The sequence below is a fragment of the Euleptes europaea genome, chromosome 7 (assembly GCF_029931775.1).
Source record: "Euleptes europaea isolate rEulEur1 chromosome 7, rEulEur1.hap1, whole genome shotgun sequence".
NCBI lineage: Eukaryota > Metazoa > Chordata > Lepidosauria > Squamata > Sphaerodactylidae > Euleptes > Euleptes europaea.
In genome coordinates this window covers 13,202,689-13,222,730 of record NC_079318.1, presented here as the reverse complement: position 1 = coordinate 13,222,730, position 20,042 = coordinate 13,202,689, and the positions used below count along the sequence as shown (strand labels likewise).

General features: G+C 43.9%; 1 protein-coding gene across 1 annotated transcript in view; it reads left to right on the top strand.

The window, feature by feature from the left end:
* Positions 1–20,042, top strand: part of CNKSR3 (CNKSR family member 3) — a 91,802-nt gene that overhangs the window by 39,499 nt on the left and 32,261 nt on the right. The window contains exon 2 of the mRNA XM_056852755.1: positions 5,565–5,728. Coding sequence (XP_056708733.1) covers positions 5,565–5,728 — 164 coding nt within the window. The remainder of the gene's footprint in view (positions 1–5,564; positions 5,729–20,042) is intronic.

The window sequence follows — 20,042 nt, the reverse complement described above, 5'->3', positions numbered from 1 at the left end:
ATTCAAACATTATTCTAAGTGTAATGTTTAACTAACAGTTATGATTAAAGTTTATTTTCAAATTCTCGGAATTTTTATTTTGAACCTTGGGGTCCCTGCACTGAACAAAAAAGTCCTAGTGGTCCCTGGTCAAAAAAAGGTTGGGAACCACTGCTGTAGAGAATAATGGAAACAGCGGACTGACTCTGGCTGAGGACAATGCATGGTTTCTCGTAACAGTATGCTGTTGTCATCTCTGTCTTACACGGGTGGTACCAGCTCCCCTTAGTTGTGCCATCTGGAAGCCTCTTGCTGTGACGCTTGAAAATTTGCTTAGGTCAACAATTCGTTGGCTATGGCTCAAATCCTGGAGGACTGTATCGCCCTACAGCTAAGTTGCCACAAACTTTTCTCTAAAACAAACTGAAAACAGAGTTCTAGTAGTTACCAGCTTGTTTTCCCCTGTGTGTGTGTGTGTTAAGTGCCGTCAAGTCGCTTCCGACTCATGGCGACCCTATGAATGAAAGTCCTCCAAAATGTCCTATCTTTGACAGCCTTGCTCAGATCTTGCAAATTGAAGGCTGTGGCTTCCTTTATTGAGTCAATCCATCTCTTGTTGGGTCTTCCTCTTTTCCTGCTGCCCTCAACGTTTCCTATCATGACGGTCTTTTCCAGTGACTCTTGTCGTCTCATGACGTGACCAAAATACGACAGCCTCAGTTTAGTCATTTTAGCTTCTAGGGTCAGTTCAGGCCTGATTTGATCTAGAACCCACTGATTTGTTTTTTGGGCAGTCCACGGAATCCGCAACACTCTCCTCCAACACCACATTTCAAAGGAATCTATTTTCTTCCTATCAGCTTTCTTCATTGTCCAGCTTTCACACCCATACATAGTAATAGGGAATATAATGGCATGAATTAATCTAGTCTTGGTGGCCAGAGTCACATCCTTACACTTCAAAATCTTTTCTAGCTCCTTCATGGCTGCCATTTCATGGCTGTTTTCCCCTGCCATTGCTATTTAGTTCAGGGGGTGGCCTCAGCCAAAGGGCAGTGGGGCAACTGCCTGGGCCCCCTTCATGGGGAGGGGGAGCTGACTGCCCACAGCCCTGCCTCCTCAAAGGGAACAGGATAGAAGGCCCCTGCCACCACTTGTGCCCTCTGCCCTGCTTAAGGGTTCAGGCAACTGGCTTCCAGTGGCAGTGGTGGTTCATGTCCACCTTGCAAGGTCGACATGAACCACTCCTTGCTTTGCCCCAGTTGAGGGGGGCATTGATTTTGGTTCCCCAACCTGGACTTTGCCCCAGAGTTCCAGAATCACTAAGACTGCCCCAGATTTAGTGCTGTGAGCTGTGACTTCATACAGCTCGGCCCTCACCTAGAAGAACAAGAAGAGTTGGCTTTTATATGCTGATTTTCTCTTATTTTTTATATGCTGATTTTTTAAGGGGAATCCAACCAGTTTACAATCTCCTTCCCTTCCTCTCCCCACAACAGTCACCTTGTGAGGTAGGTGGGGCTGAGAGAGTTCTGAGAGAACCGTCACTAGCCCAAGGTCGCCCACAGGCTTCATGTGGAGGAGTGGGGAATCAAACCCGGTTCTCCTGATTAGAGTCCACCACTCATGCGGAGGAGTGGGGAATCAAACCCGGCTCACCAGATTAGGGTCCACCATTCATATGGAGGAGTGGGGAATCAAACCTGGTTCTCCAGATTAGAGTCCGCTGCTCTTAACCGCTACACCACACTGGCGCTTATATTTTCTCATTTCATCTATTCCCATTTCAGTTATTTTCTTCCAGTTCCTAGTCCAGTTCTGGTTTGCTGAAGAAATGTGCTTTTAAATGTGCACCTCCCCCAGTAAGCACGTCTGCTGTGGCATGATTCACATAACCTTTATTTTAGCTCATTTTAAAAACCAGATTATAAATTTGGTTTTGAGTTGCCATGTGGCAATCAGATATAGGCATATTTGCTGCTTATTTATTTATTTATTTATTTGCCCAGGTACCAGAGTGTCCTTTGTGGATGGCGGTGAGGTGTGGTGGAGTCTGTAGAGCACAGACTTACCACGTGCATGCAGATAGGGGCAGATGAAGTTGGCAGTAGCATGATTAAACGTACTTAAGAATTTGGAATCGAGATCGCTTTACACAGGTTGTGTCCATAGGTTCCATTCCCACTGAAGTGAAGGGAGAACTATTTCTGAACATTGTATGTGCAGTGGTGCTTCTGGTGCCCGAAACTCATAATTAGTCTAGAGTTACTCAGTTTGCAACTTGAGTTCAGTTACTCCTTTAATTTCATTGCATATGTAAAACTAAGCTGTGATTATGAATGGGTAAAGCGTCTGCTTGATTAAATTGCGAAAGGGAATAAGTAGAACGAGCCTAATATTTATTGCAGCGCTGCTTTCTGCTTGGTTGTTAGACAAGCTGCCTTAGTTCACAATGAAGGAACTAAGAACTGAGGAAGGAGGGATGCTCGTCTCTGTGAAATCTGTCCTTTCTGTTTTTGTTGTGTGCCCTAGTTTGATTATCTGATGGCTGTCCCGTTGAGGAATTTAGCTGAACAAAGAGGCTTTTGCAAGTCGAACTGGTGGTTTAATAGCACTTGCATTGTTTTCATTAGCATTCCAGTGATTCAATGTATTCCTCCTTCCGTGGTATCTGTCTACTAGTGCATGATATTACTTTAAAAAACCCAAAAAGTTGATACGTATTCTAACTTACAAGCGATAGCTACAGTTTCGACCCAAATTGACGACGTCCTTTGAATAGGGCTCTGGATTTGTTTCCTGCTTAATGGCTGAGACTGGGAACTAGCCACCGCGACCTGCTGTCTGTTACCAGAGATGAATGAATAAGCTTAACTATTTCCTAATTTTCTCAGATGGCTTCCCCCCCCCCCCCACCGTTTGCTTCTGCTCTGTTTTAGGTCATTTATGCATGGTCGCTTTGCCCTCCTTTAGTCCCTGTTTCAGCCAGGATCAAATTTTTCTGTATGCACGTTACCTCATTCCTTGTCGGCTCAACCCTGTTTCAACGCAAAAGGAATCCGGCTTTTCCCATTCCTCTTCTGGCCCGAATTAAACCGTTCATCCTGGCTCGTTCCGGAATCACTGAGCGAGCGTACAACTTTCTCGGGTTGAGCTTCGCCCCACCCTTTTCCAAACCCCTCTTCAAGGCAGCATACAGATAGCCAAACAGGGGAAGCACAGAAGATTGGCTTCTCTCGCAGCCAATCACGAAGCAGTGTGTAAAGAGGCGGGGATTCAAGTGCTTCCTGCTACCTTGGAGCTCTTTCTGGGCAAAAAAAGGCTTTTTTAAAACGAGGCTTGAATTTCTCCTCTCTTTCAGATTGCTCCTTTTTTTAAAAAAATGCTTTTTTATGCGGCAGTTGGGTCTGGGGGAAGGAAATCTTGGGGGTTACCGCACTTGTATTCCCAGCGATGTATTAAGAGTTTGAAAATGTTATAAAAAATACTGTTCACGCTTTCTATGTATTCCCACCGTTGTATTAAGAGTTTGAAAACTTTATAAAAAATACTGTTCGCCCTTTGTTTGGCCCCTTTAGCTGTGAAGACCTCTTCCAACCATTTATAAGCTGTGGTATCCAAAAACCCTTTTATCGCGATGTTTTTTATAACATTTTCAAACTCTTAATACATCGCTGGGAATACAATGTGCGGTAACCCCCCTTCTCTCGCGAGGTAAGCCAATTACAGAGCAGTATTTAAAGGGGTGGGACGTGATTTGAACTTGGGAGACTGCTTTTCTGTATTCATGCCTCCATTAGCACACAGTTTCGTCCCTGATCATTCCAGCCAATGCATACAGTTTTCCCCAACCCAGGTTACTGGATCCTGGCTGAAACGGGGAATAAAGGAGGTTAACGCAACCATACATAAATGACTTTTGGGATCTTTTGCTGTTCGCCAAAAAAAGGAAAGAAAGATAAACCCTTTTATGCATGTAGAGATTTTGTGCTATTTTGGAGGACTTTCGGGATGTTTTATAACCTAAATGATGCTGCGGTTACAATATCAATGCTACCTACTGGCCTCAGCCGTAGTTTTACTTTTTGTCTTTTTATTTATCTGCAGATAAAACAAAGGGTTATATTTGTTTCACTAGAAGCAAGGCAAGCTATAAATATATCATGGAACTCCAGGCAAAGTTCAGAGGGATAGGAGATCCAGGCATGGACCTCAGAAATTGTTCTGTATCACGTGCAGGCGCATCATACCCTGGGCCCTTTAATGGGAAGGGTGGCCACAAAGTGACCTTTTCTTGGCAGTAGAAAAGAGCAAGGGTGCAGTAGTACCTTAAAGTACCTTTCTGGCAAGGTATGAGCTTTCGTGAGCCACAGCTCACTTCTTCAGATCGTCTTTAAGGTACTACTGCACCCTTGCTCTTTTCTACTGCTACAGACAGACTAACGCAGCTACCCATCGTGCCCTTTTCTTGTAACTGTACCCTGTACATTTTCATAAATGCAAAACCGCACGAAAAACGACGTTAGCTTTCAGCAACTAGCACAAAGAGAGGTTCTTACATCGGAAGCTGTTTTTCAACGTCTAGGAAACGGAAGAGGAGCCAGGCTCTAGAGCAGTGGGCTTCAGCCTGCGGGTCACAGAGGCCTTCCTGCTGGGTAGCAAGTCCGTACAGAGCAAACATTTAATTATTTGCGGCCAGTTGGAAGTGCAGGGTCTGTTGGGTGGAGAGCCATCTCCAAGGTGCCATGCTTCCTGCCTCTGTGCTCTTCTCAGCACGCATGCAACGAAGCAGTCTGGTCACACAGCAGTGAAGAGAAGTCTTCCATGGCTTTGGCCCTGGGCTTGTTTCTTGCAACGCTATACCTGCTGATGCTTGGATTGTGTCCCCTGTCATCAGTTCGTTTGGTCTGCACCGACCAAGGTCATTGGCACTCGTGAGGTCATTGCTGACCTCATTCTCCCTCTTCCTGTCATTCTCCCTCTTCTTGTCACATGACCACCTATCCTGAGCTTGCAGCTTGGTGGGTCCTGAATTAAAGAACACTGTTCTAGAAAGGGTGTAAACATTGAAACACCGGACTTATATTGGATGATATCTGCTGATCTATTAAAAATCCGGTATGAGGCCTCCAGAGCTACCGGAGATGGGTGACAGAAGTATAGATAATTAGCAGATAACATGTTGCACTGTCTTCGTGGCAAGACTTCAAAATATCTGTGTATCGACGAAGTATCCTCTTGACAGCTCATGCCGTCATGATAGCCATTTTTAAGGAACAATTTTATTCATCCCTTCCTCCAAGGAGTTCAGGAGGGCATACATTGTTAGATCTTCCTCCGTTTTACCCTTACAATTGCTTTGTGAGATAGGTTAGGCTGAAAAGAGTGACCAGCCCAATGTCACCTGGCAAGCTTCATAAGATTCCCCCCCCTTTATTTTCCTGCCTACAGATGTTATGGATTTGGAGTTATGTTTTCAGCATATTTTTAAAGCAGTACTTTACATTAAAGTATAGATGTGTGGGATGTATTCTTTTAAATGAAAGAAATGGAAATACAGTATAACTGTTTTCTTTCTTCTTTAGGATTAGATGATTGTCTTCAGCAGTATATCCAAAAATTTGAACAAGAGAAGATAAATGGGGCTCAGCTGCTGCAGATTTCACACCAGGATCTTGAAGAATTGGGTATCACCCGGATTGGACATCAGGAGCTTGTGTTGGAGGCTGTGGATCTCCTCTGTGCATTGGTCAGTGAACAGAGTGAATGTAAAGGTGTGATGTTGAAATTGTCTCCATTTTCGGTCTCTGCTGGGATAATTTGTCAAAAGCAAAGATACTGTGCCTCCTCAGCTGATTCAGAAGAATGTTTCAAGGGTGAAATAGGAAGAAATTGTGCAAACCTGTGTCCTGTTTGCAGAAAGGAAGAAAAGTTGATACAGAAAAAGTTTGCTTAATCATAGAGTTGGAAGGGACCATCAGGGTCATCTAGTCCAACCCCCTGCACAATGCAGAAAATTCACAACTACCTCCCCCCCCAAACCCCCAGTGACCCCTACTACATGCCCAGAAGATGGCTAAGATGCCTTCCCTCTCATCACCTGCCTAAGGTTATAGAATCAGCATTGCTGAGAGATGGCCATCTAACCTCTTCTTAAAAACCTCCAGGGAAGGAGAGCTTACCACCTCCCAAGGAAGCCTGTTCCACTGAGGAACCGCTCTGACTTAGAAAATTGTTCCTAATGTCTAGATGGAAGCAAGTGTTCCATTCATGTGAAGTCATGCTGTTTTGTTGTGGTGGTGGTTGTTGCTGGATGATAATTGAACAATTTTTATGCCAATAAAGATGACTGAAACTGGATGATAATCGAACAATGGAAGGGATGGGAATTGTGATACTATAGTAAGCCTGACCAAAGCTTGGTGGACTGAGGTTTTGACCAAGGTAGGGTTACGGGCCCCTGAAGGACAAGGTTTGCAGCCTGGAGTTGCATTTAGGGCCTCTGCTGCAACAGGAATCCCTTTTGCTGATGAGCCGGCTGCGTCCTGTTCTCTCGTCAGGATTTGCTGTGGTTTGGGAACCTCCTGGTCCCCCTATCATAAAGGGCACAGTGAAGGCTGCCTGTGGAGTTGGTGTGGAAGCGTCGTTTGTACAGAATTCTATGGAGCATTTTCCCCAAGAGCAAGCCTTGGACAAGGTTCCATCATGATCTTAGCTCTCTTGGTTGCTGATCTGCTTCTGCCCCTGTTAAAGGAGTGGTTTAGACTCAGAGCATGTGTATCTTGCAGAGCACCTCCAGTTATATGTTCTTTTCCCCAAATCTGTGAGCGATGCCCTTTTCATGTGTTGTTGACTGCAAAGGGGCAGGGTTTCCCCATAGTGGTAGGCAAATTACGAATATTCTCATTCATAGGCTGCACCTCAGACACCTCGCTGGTGATTTTTTTATCACCAGTGTAAAAACGAAACTCTTTAAGGAAGCTTTCTATTTTTATTTTATTTTTTTTGCAAACTAATCTTTATTTTCGATTGTTGTGTTTGGGTACTATTTGTGTTTTGGCTTGCCTCTGATTTATTTTGTAAGCCTCTCCAAGTGCTCTCTGAACGCCGCAGAATACAGCATACTCAAATGACTAAAACCCCATTGGGATTACCACGGTTACTAATCTTTTGCACTAATTAAATTGAAACAAGTCACATTTGTAGTTCATGCAGGAATAGCTTTATGATGAAGTGTATGTGTGTGCTCTGCTGCTCAAAAAATTAAGTTTTGCACCATAGAAACCCAAGATCTGGACAAGGAAAAGCAGAATTTCTACGGCATCTTTAAATTCTGGGAATTAACAGCTTTGACTGTATTAAATAATTTTGCTTGTACTTTGTTCATGTGAATGAGCAAAGAACTGGGATGAACCTGGAGTTGCATCTCCTGAAAACTTCTTGGCCTCTCCTCTGGCTTCTGTGTGGGTAGTAATTTGGGCTGGTGACTTGCTTTTTTTAAAATGTAGTTCTAGGGCACTCACTGTTCTGCAGTTGTGTAGTACCTACCAGAATTGTGGAGTATACGGTGAGTCTTGCTGCCATGACACGTTCCCATCCATTACATGTTGCATCTCTGTAGTAATATTCCTTTGCTGTGACTTCCTCTGTAACTCCTCTTCAGGTCCCTACCTCTTTAACTTAGGAGTGGGGCACTATAGACCGTTTTGTATACAGAAGGTTCGATTCCTGGATCTCCAGGTAAAAGGCTCTCAGGGTAGGTTGTGTGAAAAGTCTGAAAACTTAGAGAGCCTCTGCCAGTCAAAGTGTTAATACTGACTCTGTATAAAGGCAGCTTCATTGATTCACCCAGGTTTCAGGTTTTTCCTTTCTCATTGTTGGGGGTGGGTATGAATGGATGGCAGTTGTATCATTTAGATTTTAGATTGGTTTGTTTGTTTATTCATTGAAATTTCTACCCTGCCCTCCCCAGCCTAGGCCGGGCTCAGAGCGGCTTCCCTGGTGTGTATAAAACAATAATTTGGTTACTGTGGGAACGGTTATACCAGTGGCGGACTGGGTCTAAAAATGTTGGTTGCCGGGAGACAAAGGGGGCCCACCCACAACTATAAGGCTATCATTTAATTTTTTTTATAAGAAATAAATAAAATTTTCAAAAAAATACATAAATGGAAAAAGGCACAATTAAAATTTTAGTTGTGTACAGTAATAGTATTAGTATAATACTAATAGTATTACTATTATACAGTAATAGTATTAGAACTTCTATTATATTTTCAAGCTACTAAAAGGTCATTAACATTTTAAACATATTGTCTAATGTTTAAGGGGGTCCACCTCATCAGGGGCCCACAGGGCCCACTTGCCCTCGGATAAGCTGGCCAGTTCGCCACTGGGTTATACTTTGCCTTTGCTATCACGTCTCAGCTTCTTTCATTGATGGATGTCAATGTTCTGTCTTCTTTATTGTGTTTAATAGAAAGCTATAAGAAGTGAGCCCCTTGGCGCAGAGTGGTAAACTGCAGTACTGCAGTCAAAAGCTCTGCTCACAACCTGAGTTCGACCCTGACAGAAGTCGGTTTCAGGTAGCCGGCTCAAGGTTGACCCAGCCTTCCATCCTTCCGAGTCAGTAAAATGAGTACTCAGCTTGCTGGGGGTAAAGTGTAAAGTGTAAACCTTGGGATGTGACATCACCACATGGGTTAGTAATGATCCAGTGCTTGCCTTTACAACCTTGCCTTATAAATGACTACCTTTACCTTTATAAGAAGTAGGACCCGCTTCTCAGTGTACTGTACTTTTGGGGCACACTTATAAAGAGCGTCCTGTGGCACCTGGGGATCTCATGGAATTACAGCTTATCTCCAGACTACGGGGATCAATTCCCCTGGAGAAAATGGATACTTTGGAGAGTGGACTGTATGGCATTGTACCCATCTGAGGTCCTTGTCCTCCCCAGGCTCCATCCCTAAATCTTCAGGAGATTGCCAAACTGGATCTGATAACCCTACTCCCCCATCCTTCACTGGTGGCCAGGGGGAATCTGGCCACCCTCTAAGGCACCTTAGAGTACATTATTTATTTATTTATTTAGATTTTTATCCCGCCTTCAATCTTTAGCCAAGACTGGGCTCACAGCGGCTAACAATATAATACTGAATACATAAAAAGCAGTAAAGTACACTAAAATCATGATATAAAGATATAAAACAATTTAACCACCCCATAAAATCATCATATTGAAATAAACAGATGGCGCTCGTTTTTGAGGCACAGGGCCCGAAAAAACAGTCAAGACCCTCACATTTTAGTTGAAACCATTTACAGCAACTGGGAGGTGGGGAGGTAGGGAAGCCAGTTCTGATGGAAAACTATAACTACCCCGAGGCCTAGTAGGGGCCATATAGGGTTGCCAACTGCCAGGTAGTAGTACTCAACTCTATATGCAAAAGTATCAAAAGTGTATTACAATACAGTGAATATGACAGTGAAGTGCAAACGAAAGCTTATAAACAACCTAAACAAAAATAAACATAAGCTTAAGACATGAAGTTCATCGAGTCCAAATGGCTTCTAGAGGATATAAAATCTCATTTATAGTCCATTATAACTTGCATATATCTTGATGCTAAATTTTCCAAAGATCAAGTGATGTCTTGATTCCTTATTGAAGGTAGGTAAAGATGGAAAACGCCTTCCGGAATTTTTAGAAACGTTTTTCGCATATAATGCTTCTTCAGCCTGTATGAATGAACTTTTAAGGCGCCGAACTTCATTCATTCAGGCTGAAGAATGTTTCTAAAAATTCCGGAAGGAGTTTTCCATCTTTACCTACCTTCAATAAGGAATCAAGACATCACTTGATCTTTGGAAAATTTAGCATCAAGATATATGCATGTTATAATGGACTATAAATGAGATTTTATATCCTTTAGAAGTCATTTGGACTCAATTGATGAACTTCATGTCTTAAGCTTATGTTTATTTTTGTTTAAGTTGTTTATAAGCTTTCGTTTGCACTTCACTGTCATATTCACTGTATTGTAATACACTTTTGATATTTTTGCATATAGAGTTGAGTACTGTTTCCTTTCCAACTTATTACCGTACAGTACAGGTGATTTTTTTGTATTAGACAACTGCCAGGTAGTAGCAGGAGATCGCCTGCTAATTCAACTGATCTCCAGCCGATAGAGAATCATCTGGAGAAAAATGGCTGCTTTGGCAATTGAACTCTATGGCATTGAAGTCCCTCCCCTCCCCAAACCCTGCCCTCCTCAGGCTCCGCCCCCAAAAATATCCCGCTGGTTGAGAAGAGGGACCTGGCAACCCTAGGACCATAGAAGCAGAAACACAACAAAATGGGGAAAATGAGAGTGAACATGAGGCCAGGACTCCAGGCCCACAGTTCATTTACAAGTGAATGGACCTTCAAATCTAGAAGGGAATGGATGGTTTTAAAAATAAGGAAGTGTGTCTTTAAGACTGGTGCTTTCGAATGAAGCATTACTTAAATGGAGAATGTTACTTGAGCATATAAAAGAGCAACATCTCCCCTTCCTCCTGTCTTATCAATCCTGAGATCTTGATAATGTAGCAAAACTGAAAAGTGGAGGATTCATGAGACAAGTGAATGCATAATGATCTGCACAGGTCATTCATAAGCTTGTTAGGATATTCATTCTCCCCTGGTGCCTTCTTAAAAAATTCTCATTGCAGTAGTGGTATTGTGTCGGATCCAGTTTACTTTATGATAGAGACTCACTCGATGGGCTTGTTCACATTCTATGAATCATTGCCAACGGTATATACAGTTTCATCAGTTGAGAATGGTGGGAAAGAATGCTCTGTCACTCTTTTGCCTTACTGGGCTACATTCCTTTCATTATGCAGCTCTTCTTGCATTCTTCTTCTGACGCCTGGTATAAAATAAGCTTTTCTTTCAGAAGGATGGAATAGAAATGGTTTATGTCTTGATAAATTGGAGTTGGGGAGTGATTGCGCCCTATGATAAACCTTGTGTTTGGCACAGCTGGCCTAAATATTCCCCATATCTGCAGTTTCACAATTGCAAAGTAATAACACTTTAAAAAAGTGGTGCCAAGGAAGTATGTTTTCATTTAAGAAACTTGGAAATACAATCCACCATGCTGGGATTAGGGTGGTCATATCATACGAGCAAGAAGCATCTGATAAAACGGTAAGATTACTATATTCATTTCTATCTGGAATAATGGACATGGTAGGCACCCAAGAGCATTCTCCCTTTCTGTCTCATTTAACAAGAAAAATTCAACAAAATTGAGAGAGTTGAATATCTGCCAGAACCCAAAGCTTTGTCCTATCTTCTACAATTTCCTCCTAATTTCCTTCATAGATGCACATTTTGGCTTTCGTCCTAGATCTTCTGTTTGGTGCAGCTCAAGTTAATGCGTCAGAATCTTCTTGTGGTTTAGCTGAAATGTCTTCCCCCTTCTGTGGGGGGTCAAGAACAGGAAAGGGTAGGGGTGTGCTGTGCCCTTTGTCACTTCGTAACATCCTTTGTGGGTGTCCAAATATGATATGAGATATTATAGAAGTGTATTTGTAAGAAAATCCACCTTCATGCTTAATTTGTAGTTGATAAAATGAACAAAATATTAGGAAACATAAAGATATGGTTCAAAAACATGGTAAGATTTCAGCTTTGAAACCAGCAGCTATTTGTGTGGAGCGCTTTTAATTCACCCTTCTCCCATAGGAGACTCAGCTGGAACTCTTCACCTATTTAGTATCCCCTGTATCTTTTAGATAAACTTTTATAACATGGATTTATGTTCTGGAATCAGAAGTAGGGAACTGTGGAGCACCTTGAGGACACTTTTTTGCTTTACATTACATTCAGCAATAATATTTTATATTTGGATAATACATTCCTGGCCTTGGCTGGGAGTGAGGGTGGGCTATAAATTTGAATAAATAAATAACTTACACATTATGGGGGCAAATACTTTAAATAAAATAACCACAAGTGAATTCTATTAGAAAGCAGTCTGTTACTGAGATGGTTGAAAGAAGGCAGATGTGGTTATTTTGCTAAATCTCCCCCCCCCCAAGTTTTCAAACTAGAGTAAAAAAATAGGGTGTTGAACAAGTCCTGTATCACCTGTTGCAACAGGACACACAGGTGGGCCATGGGGGTGTGGGTGAGTTAGAAAGCTGTGATTCTTCGCCTCTGACACCAGTTTCATAATGCCCTTACCGGTAACTTGGTTGCTGACCGGGGGCTAAAAGCCTTAGCATTATGTCTGGGAGACCCCAGGTCAAATCTATGCCATGAACTTGCTGCGTGTCTCTAGAGCAGTGGTTCCCAACCTTTTTTTGACCAGGGACCACTAGGACTTTTTTGTTGGGTGCAGGGACCCCAAGGTTCAAAATAAAAATTCCGGGAATTTGAAAATAAACTTTAACCATAACTGTTAGTGAAACATTAAACTTAGAATTATATTTGAATATATATATTTTATAATAGAGAACTTTTAATTGAAAATATTAATTTATGATGGGTTTATAACTTTGTTTCGCGGACCTTAATTTAGTTCTCGCGGACCCCTGGGGGTCCATGGACCCCTGGTTGGGAACCAGTGCTCTAGAGGCAAGTCAAGCTCCACTTCCTCCTGTAAAATGAAGAAGTAAAGGACTGCTGTAAAGATGCCAAGGATAGATGGCTAAGAACTGCTGTCATTCGAAGTGCCATGCCGGTGGTAAATCATATTTGGCCTGTTGGTGCGCTGTTGTTAGTTCGGTTTTAGATCGCCCACGATGCTGTGTTTTAAGGCACAGGCACATTATTAACATTTGTGATATGTCGACCTAGTTTACACTGTTGTGTCTGCAAGCTTTAGGAACTTAGAAAGCAATTTGATCCCCAGCTAGTCAAGTTAATGATTAACTGGAAAGGAATGTTTGACCTTGGTACGTTCCCAGTGCTGTGTTTCTTTCTGTTGTTGAGACGGGTGTAGGAAAACGGATCCTCGGTGTGGGTGTGGGTGAGATAAAAGTCCAGGTGTGCTGAATGACAAAGGGGTTTCTGAGATGCTGTGTCCAAAACTGTCCTTGCAGCTAGGAAAAGGATTATTGACTTCGTATGGAAGCTATACATCGTACAGAATGGTATACTTGTAAAATACCTTTGATATAAAGCAAATCAGACTTATTGGCTCTAGTTGCTTAAAAATTCAGCTGAATGCACGGTCCTATGTAATACTAATAGAGGAAGGCTGGAGCAAGTGCCAGACTAGAGTGTTCTAAGGTCTGACTGATGCTTATCACAGTCGAGCAGCTGTCAGTGACTTGCACATCCTGTTCACTCCCTTCTTTCCTCTTTCCTTGTTTCCTTATTTGTGAATTTGAAGCAGTAGTGTTCAGGTCAAAGAGGTAGAGATGTGAGAACAAAACCTTGTAAAGGTGATTCAGGACATTTTATTATAGAAATATATTTCTAAGAAGAAGAGTTTGTTTTTATACCCCTGTTTTCTGTATCTTATTTAAGGAGACTCAAACTGGCTTGCAATTGCCTTCCCTTCCTCTCCCCACAACAGGCACCTTGTGAGGTAGATGGGGCTGAGAGAGTTCAGAGAGAACTGTGACTAACCCAAGGTCACCCAGCAGGCTTCATGTGCAGGAGTGGGGAAACGAACCCGGTTCACCAGATTAGAGTTCGCCACTCAAGTGGAGGAGTAGGGAATCAAACCTGGTTCTCCAGATTAAGAGTCCACCGCTCTTAACCACCACACCAGGCTGACTCTCCAATGGTACTCTCCAAATCTTTAAGTTAAAAAAGTGGCTCTTGATTTGTTTGAGTTTGTATTTGCTGGAGCTTTGCTCACTCTGGGTTTTTTTTTTTTTAGCATCTTTCCATTTTTTAATCCTCCAAAGTCATTTTTCATGGTTAGGAGATTCTCTTGAAGGGCATAGGATATGGTGAAGAACGGAATCGTTGGAAATTGGGGTCCCTCCCTTGCACAAGTGGAGGTGCCTTCCATTTGTGCATAACACCATTTGAATTCTTGCCATGGTTGATTTTACAGCTGTTGCATCTTGGCTGAAGTATGTTTCAGAGGGTAGCTTTATTGGTCTGCAGTAGAACAGAACTTGAGTCCAGTAGCTAGCATCTTAGACACCCAACAATATTTTGAGGGTATGAACTTTCTCGAGTCAAAGCTGTCTTCATCAGATACATGTTGGGTTGGAGATCCCTGTGTCCTTATATCCCAGTCTGAAGGTGGGAGGGTGTTGCAAAGAAATGAGTCAGGATGCAGAGGTACAATGCAAAAAGCAAAGGCTTGATTAGGGCAGGGGAGAAATGCTTAGGGACAGAAAATTATCATCTGTAGTGAGATAAGAATCCTGTGTCTGTATTAATCCCTGGGGCGAGGTCCATTGTTCTGAATTTGTTAATTCAAGTTCAGCAATCTCATATTGTAATCTTCCCTTGAAGCTTCTCTGTTTGAGGACTGCCTCTCTTAAGTCAGCAGCAGAATGACCTGGAAGATTAATATTCTCCCACTGGCTTTTGAATGTTGTGATTTTTGATGTCAGAATTATGTCCATCTATCCTTTTGCGTGGGGACTGAGCTGTTTGTCCAGTGTAGAGTGTGGAAGGGCATAGTTGACACTTGATGGCATATATAATATTGGAAGATGAACAAGTGAGTGAAATGGTATGGCTGGTGTTGTTAGGTCTGGTGATTGTGTTGTCAGAGTGAATATGGCGTCAGAGTTGGCATCTTGGTTTATTGCAGGCCCTGGTCTCGTAGACCATGTTATGATGTACATTATTGTGAGTGAGAAGTTGTTTAAGGTTAGGAGGTTGTCTGTGAGCAAGAAAAGTTTTGCCTCCCAATGACAGTGAGAGAGAGGTATCATGGTCCAGCATAGGTTGGACCATAATACCAGTTTCATGAGATGAACCAGTTTGAGTGAAGAGGTGAATGTGATAACCAGTGGTGTTCTGTTGTTTTGTTTGGGCCTTTCTTGAAAGGCCTGGTGAAATTTCTCCAGTGGTTCTTTCCCATGCGTCCAGATGATAAAAATGTAATCAATAAATCTCAACTACAAGAGGGGTGTTATCAGATGGGAGCTGAGGAAGCATTGCTCCAGGTCAGCTATGAGAATGTTGGTATATTGTGGTGCCGTGCGGGTGCCTGTATCTGTGCCATTGGTCTGAAGGAATAAATCGTGACCAAATCTGAAGTAGTTATGGGTGAAGATGAACTGGATTGCTGGATTATCATACTTAGTTGGGATAAACTCACTCACAAATTAGAACACATACTGAGCAATTCTGAGGGCTGCCTGTGCCTCCACAACTGGCTGTGATGCAAATATGGCGGTACTAGTCTGCTCCCTGTAGGGATGGAACAAGGACTCCAAGGTCCAACCAAGCTCCGTGAATCCGTAAAGCCTGTTTCCAGTGGTCGTTCCCCCCGCAATCAATTGGAAATGTTGGCCAAACCTCGATCTGAGCTGCCCTATCCCTCTGCGCTGAGGCCCTGGCCCCAAGAACCCAGCTATTTCTTGACAGATTAAACTCCGCTCCCTGCAGCACCTCCAGTCATTGTTTTGCGCTTTCGGCTGAGGACCCACAGTTCAGGGGCAGAGGGCATAGCCCCCGTAGGTCTGTTATGATGCACCCCCCTTTCAACCACTTCAATATCCCACTCTCTCAGCTCAGAATGTATATGGTGAGGGAAAAGCGTTAGCCTGAGTATATTTGTGAGGAGATTATTTTCCTTCTCCTCCAGTCCCACACCAGGATTTACCTCAGAGAGAAATATGACACAAGAGGCTTTTTAACTTAAACAGACAAAACAAAGAAGTTTATTGAACAGAACTCACAGAGATTGATTTTCAAGGAAAAGGCAGAATTGGAGGGAAAACTCAAAGTCAGATTTATCTACACAAGATTACTTCAGAGAGAGAGCTTAGATGTTTTCTTCAATCATGTTCCTTCAGTTCTTAGTTTCAGGCTTAGTTCTGTCCCTCAGAACTGTTACTCAGATTCAGATTCTCAGACTCTGTCCCCAGCCTAGCTCACAGGAGCAAAGGAAGTCTGAGTTCCTTTCCCTCCTCAGAGAACTCACAGAAGTGTGGGGAAATATCCAAAATCCCTCTTCCAGTTCTCTCTGACTACCCCACCTTAGTGGCTGTAATCCTCCACACCTCCCTGCTACTGGAATAGCTCTACCTCAGAGACTAATGCCCCTTTGTGACCTGAGAATGGGTCCTGTCTAACCCAATTCTCACTCCTGTCACTCCCACAGGTTGTGTGTTTCAATAGCTTCGGCTTTAACAGAACCTTCAGGTTCGCAGAGTACAGTCTCACTTATTCTCCGTCTCCTCACCCAGCTCTGAATCTATCACAGCCTTCTCTGGCTGGTTTCAATCTTAGGACTCCTTTCACAGCCTCCTCTCAGGCTGGTTCCCAAGCTTCCAATCTATCACAGCCTCCTTTCAGGCTGGGTCCCAAGCTTTGAATGTTTTTCTGTCTCCCAGAGCTCAGAGTGTCAGCTCTCTGGCTCCGCCCACTCTTGGTCTGTCAGCTCTTGCTGTAGGTTAACCCCTTATCGGTCACATCTGTCCATGCAGGTGTGTCACCATCAGTAGCAGGATGAGAGCCATCCGTTCTGCAGGTGGATTGTAGCCTCCCCAACCATCCTCTAATGACCCCCAGAGACGCACTCACAAAGACACAGTTGTGGCCAATGAAGACACTTTATTAGAGGACTGTAGGGGCAACAGAGCTGAGAGTACCAAACTCTACCTAAGCTTAGCCTCCAGGGAAATGGGTGCAACTCCTCTGGGAGACTTCCAAATGGGGCGGAGGACCAAGAGGGGCATTCAGCTGCATATGATTGGTGCCAAGGGCAGGCTTGTTCTGCGGCCAGGGCTCAGTGTGGCGGGGGGGGGGGAGTGTCAGCAGTTGGAACAGGAGCTCTCCCTGTTGGATTTCCACCTGCAAAACAGAAAAACACAGACACGTGTATTCACACAAGGGGCAAGAGCTCTTTGGTGGGCTCTGAGAAGGTCCCTCAGGGGTTGCCAAAGAGTCCACTTGGCAGCACTTGGTGTGGGACTGTGCTGCAAATGCTGCCCTCCCCCCAGCAAAATGCTCTCGCCATCCAAAACACCCTCACCAGTCTTGCACTCCTGTCCACACTAACAGCACATGGGGGCCCTCCTTGGCATCTGCTCCACAGAAGTCTGCTTCTGCAAAGGAATGAGTCCAGCCCCACTCCACTCAGCATGGTGGGACTCCCTGCCGTGTCTGAGGGGGAGACAAGCAACTACCTGAACTTCCAGTCCAGTGTAGAGCCGACAGCTAGGGCTCCCTTCTCTGGTAGCTGTTCTGGCACAGTCACATGAGCACATGAAGCTGCCTTCTAATGAATCAGACCCTTGGTCCATAAAAGTCAGTATCGTCTGCTCAGGCCGGCAGCGGCTCTCCAGGATCTCAGGCAGAGGACTTTCACGTCATCTACTTGCCTAGTCCCTTTAACTGGAGATGCCGGGGATTGATCCTGGGACCTTCTGCAAGCCAAGCAGAGGCTCTACCACTGAGCCACGGCCCCTCCCCTATGGCTCTACCATCCCAGCCCCTCAAGCATGGGGGCGCTGGTGGTGGGGTCTGGGGCTCTTGCCAGACCTGTTGGCTGCCGAGCTCAGGTGCAGGGGGTGGCATTGCCGGGGCGGCTTCCGTCCATGAGGGAAGGGAAGTGGGGAAGGAGGTTTGGGGGACAGTCCCTTGTTTAACTGTCAGTGCATGATCGCCCCTTAGGGCCCTGGCTGAGGAGATGGGGTACCTGTTAAGGTTGAGATCTGGGAGAGGTCACCGGTTGGGTGTTTGTGCTCTTCCCGCCACCAAGGTGCCTTGCCGCTCGCTCTAAGTCCGCAGCATAGGGAGCTGTCAGACAACATCCTATTGCTGCATGCCCTACCTACTGAGTTGTGGGGTGGCCTAGCCAGGTTTTTTGTAGGGCTGTGGGTCACGATTGGGTGCTGGGTAGGGGGCTTGGCTGCCTCGAGGGAGAGGGGTGATTGATCGTGCCCTTAGTTGGCATCCTGAGCTGCTTGGTATCTCATAGGCATGACCGTTGCAGTGGGAGGGCGCTTGATTTTTCACTTTAATGCCCTGCCTGTGGGCTGCACCACCGTTTTCCTCATTGTAACTGTGGGTCTCTCATGGGTGTGCCCGGGCAGAAAGCACTCAGGGAGATGACTAATTCTGACCATGACCATGCCGGCACAGAGCCCTGCGCCTGAGTTGTGCAGGGGCACAGCCTCCACAATGCTGTGCCAGCTCCTGAGAGCCGTGCAGCAGCGTTGGGGACCTGCACCAGCATAACTGGCCCTTAACTCAGTTGTATCTATGAGATATGAGATACGCCAGCGTAAGGGTCAGCCTACTCCCTGTGCCCATTCACCTCTCCCCTTAGGATTGCACTGTTAATTAAACAGGCTAATATAGTTTGGAAATTATTTGGAACGTAGACCCTGAAAATTTTGCAACTAGAGTTCATCTGAAACGCATCTGCCATACCGTGTGATCGTTGTAAGGTGCTTGACCAAGTTGTCGGGGGGTTGTCCAGTTAATGTTCTTGAATTGAGGCCAAGTGGGGCAGGAATGTATGACGAGCTTAAGTTGAGCTGTAGATTTAACCCCTTGTTGGCGAGAGCGTTGTGAGCTCCCTGATACATTAGCAAAGGAATTGCATTCTCTAAAAATCACATTTATTAAAAAAAATCACACATTGTTGAACTCTGTCAGCAACTTGGTGGGTGTGATGGGGGAAGTGGTATAAAAGCGTTTTCATAGTTGCTATGGAATGAAATGGAAGAACTCAAACGCAAGACCCTCATTCGAATTATTTCTTGTGCTTGGGTGTATTTTTTGAAAGGTGGTAGGTTTATGTTACTGCTGTGTTTAAATGCTTGTTATTATTTATTGAATAACTTAGGACAGATGACCACTACCTTAACTCTCTCTGTGTGGTGCTCTGTAGAGGCCTATTTTGTGCTTTGGAGCACTAGTATTTTTAGAATAATTCTCCTTTCTTATTGCTGTGTAAGGGGATTGTCCAATTAATGTTCTTGAATTGAAGCTAAGTGGGGCAGGAATTTATGTAACAAAAATGTCATTTTTTTTTTAAGTGAGTTTCCAACATGTCCTGGGTTTATCCCTATCATCTCACTTGTTCCTTGGCTTCCTCTGTAAGATATATCATAATAACTGGAATCTTTTAATTTCCAGCTGAATTATAAATAAGGATTATGATGAATGTTTTAATTAAAAATCCAATATTAATCTTACTTGTTTGATTCTCTTAAAATCGTATTTTTAACTGTCACAAAAACACTTCATTTAGAATTAAGACTTGAATCCTACCAACTTTTTCATTGATGCCAGAGGGAAGAAGGCCAATCTCGCCCAGTTCTCCTCTTCCCCGTCTCATGTAACTTTTTGTCCGTGGGGGTCCCACAATTCCTGGTTCAGCCTTTTCAAAAGTCCGAGATGGCCCCTCATCCCTCTTGTACCAGTAGAAATGCCAGTGGGATTCAAAACTAAATCGGAATGTAATGCAAACCAGCTAAGCCCTATATACCTTTCATACCGTCCATGAGTTTGGACTCAGTCCAACTCTATCAAACCCTGAGCTGAAGTCATGTTATTTGAAGCAGGCATTAAAAATATGACTGGTCATGTGCTGATCGTGGTGGGAAAGTTTGACTATTTGTTATCAACCAGCCAGTTTGATCATTGCGGGGAGGGGAGGATATTTCATAGACAAGCAGTGTTTTGTCCAGTAATTACTACGTTTGCTTCTGAAAAGTGTTTCAATTTAAATTTATCTTCCCTGATTGCAAATGAAATTGAACAGGAATTTGAAAAATACTTATGTGTTGAGTTTTTAGTGCCAATACTAAGGTTTGATTCTGGGCCTTTGCTGTTCAGTAAAGACCAAGTCCATGTCTGAGAATTAACTGGGGACACCCTGGATGAATTTGCCTTCTTGTGTGATCAT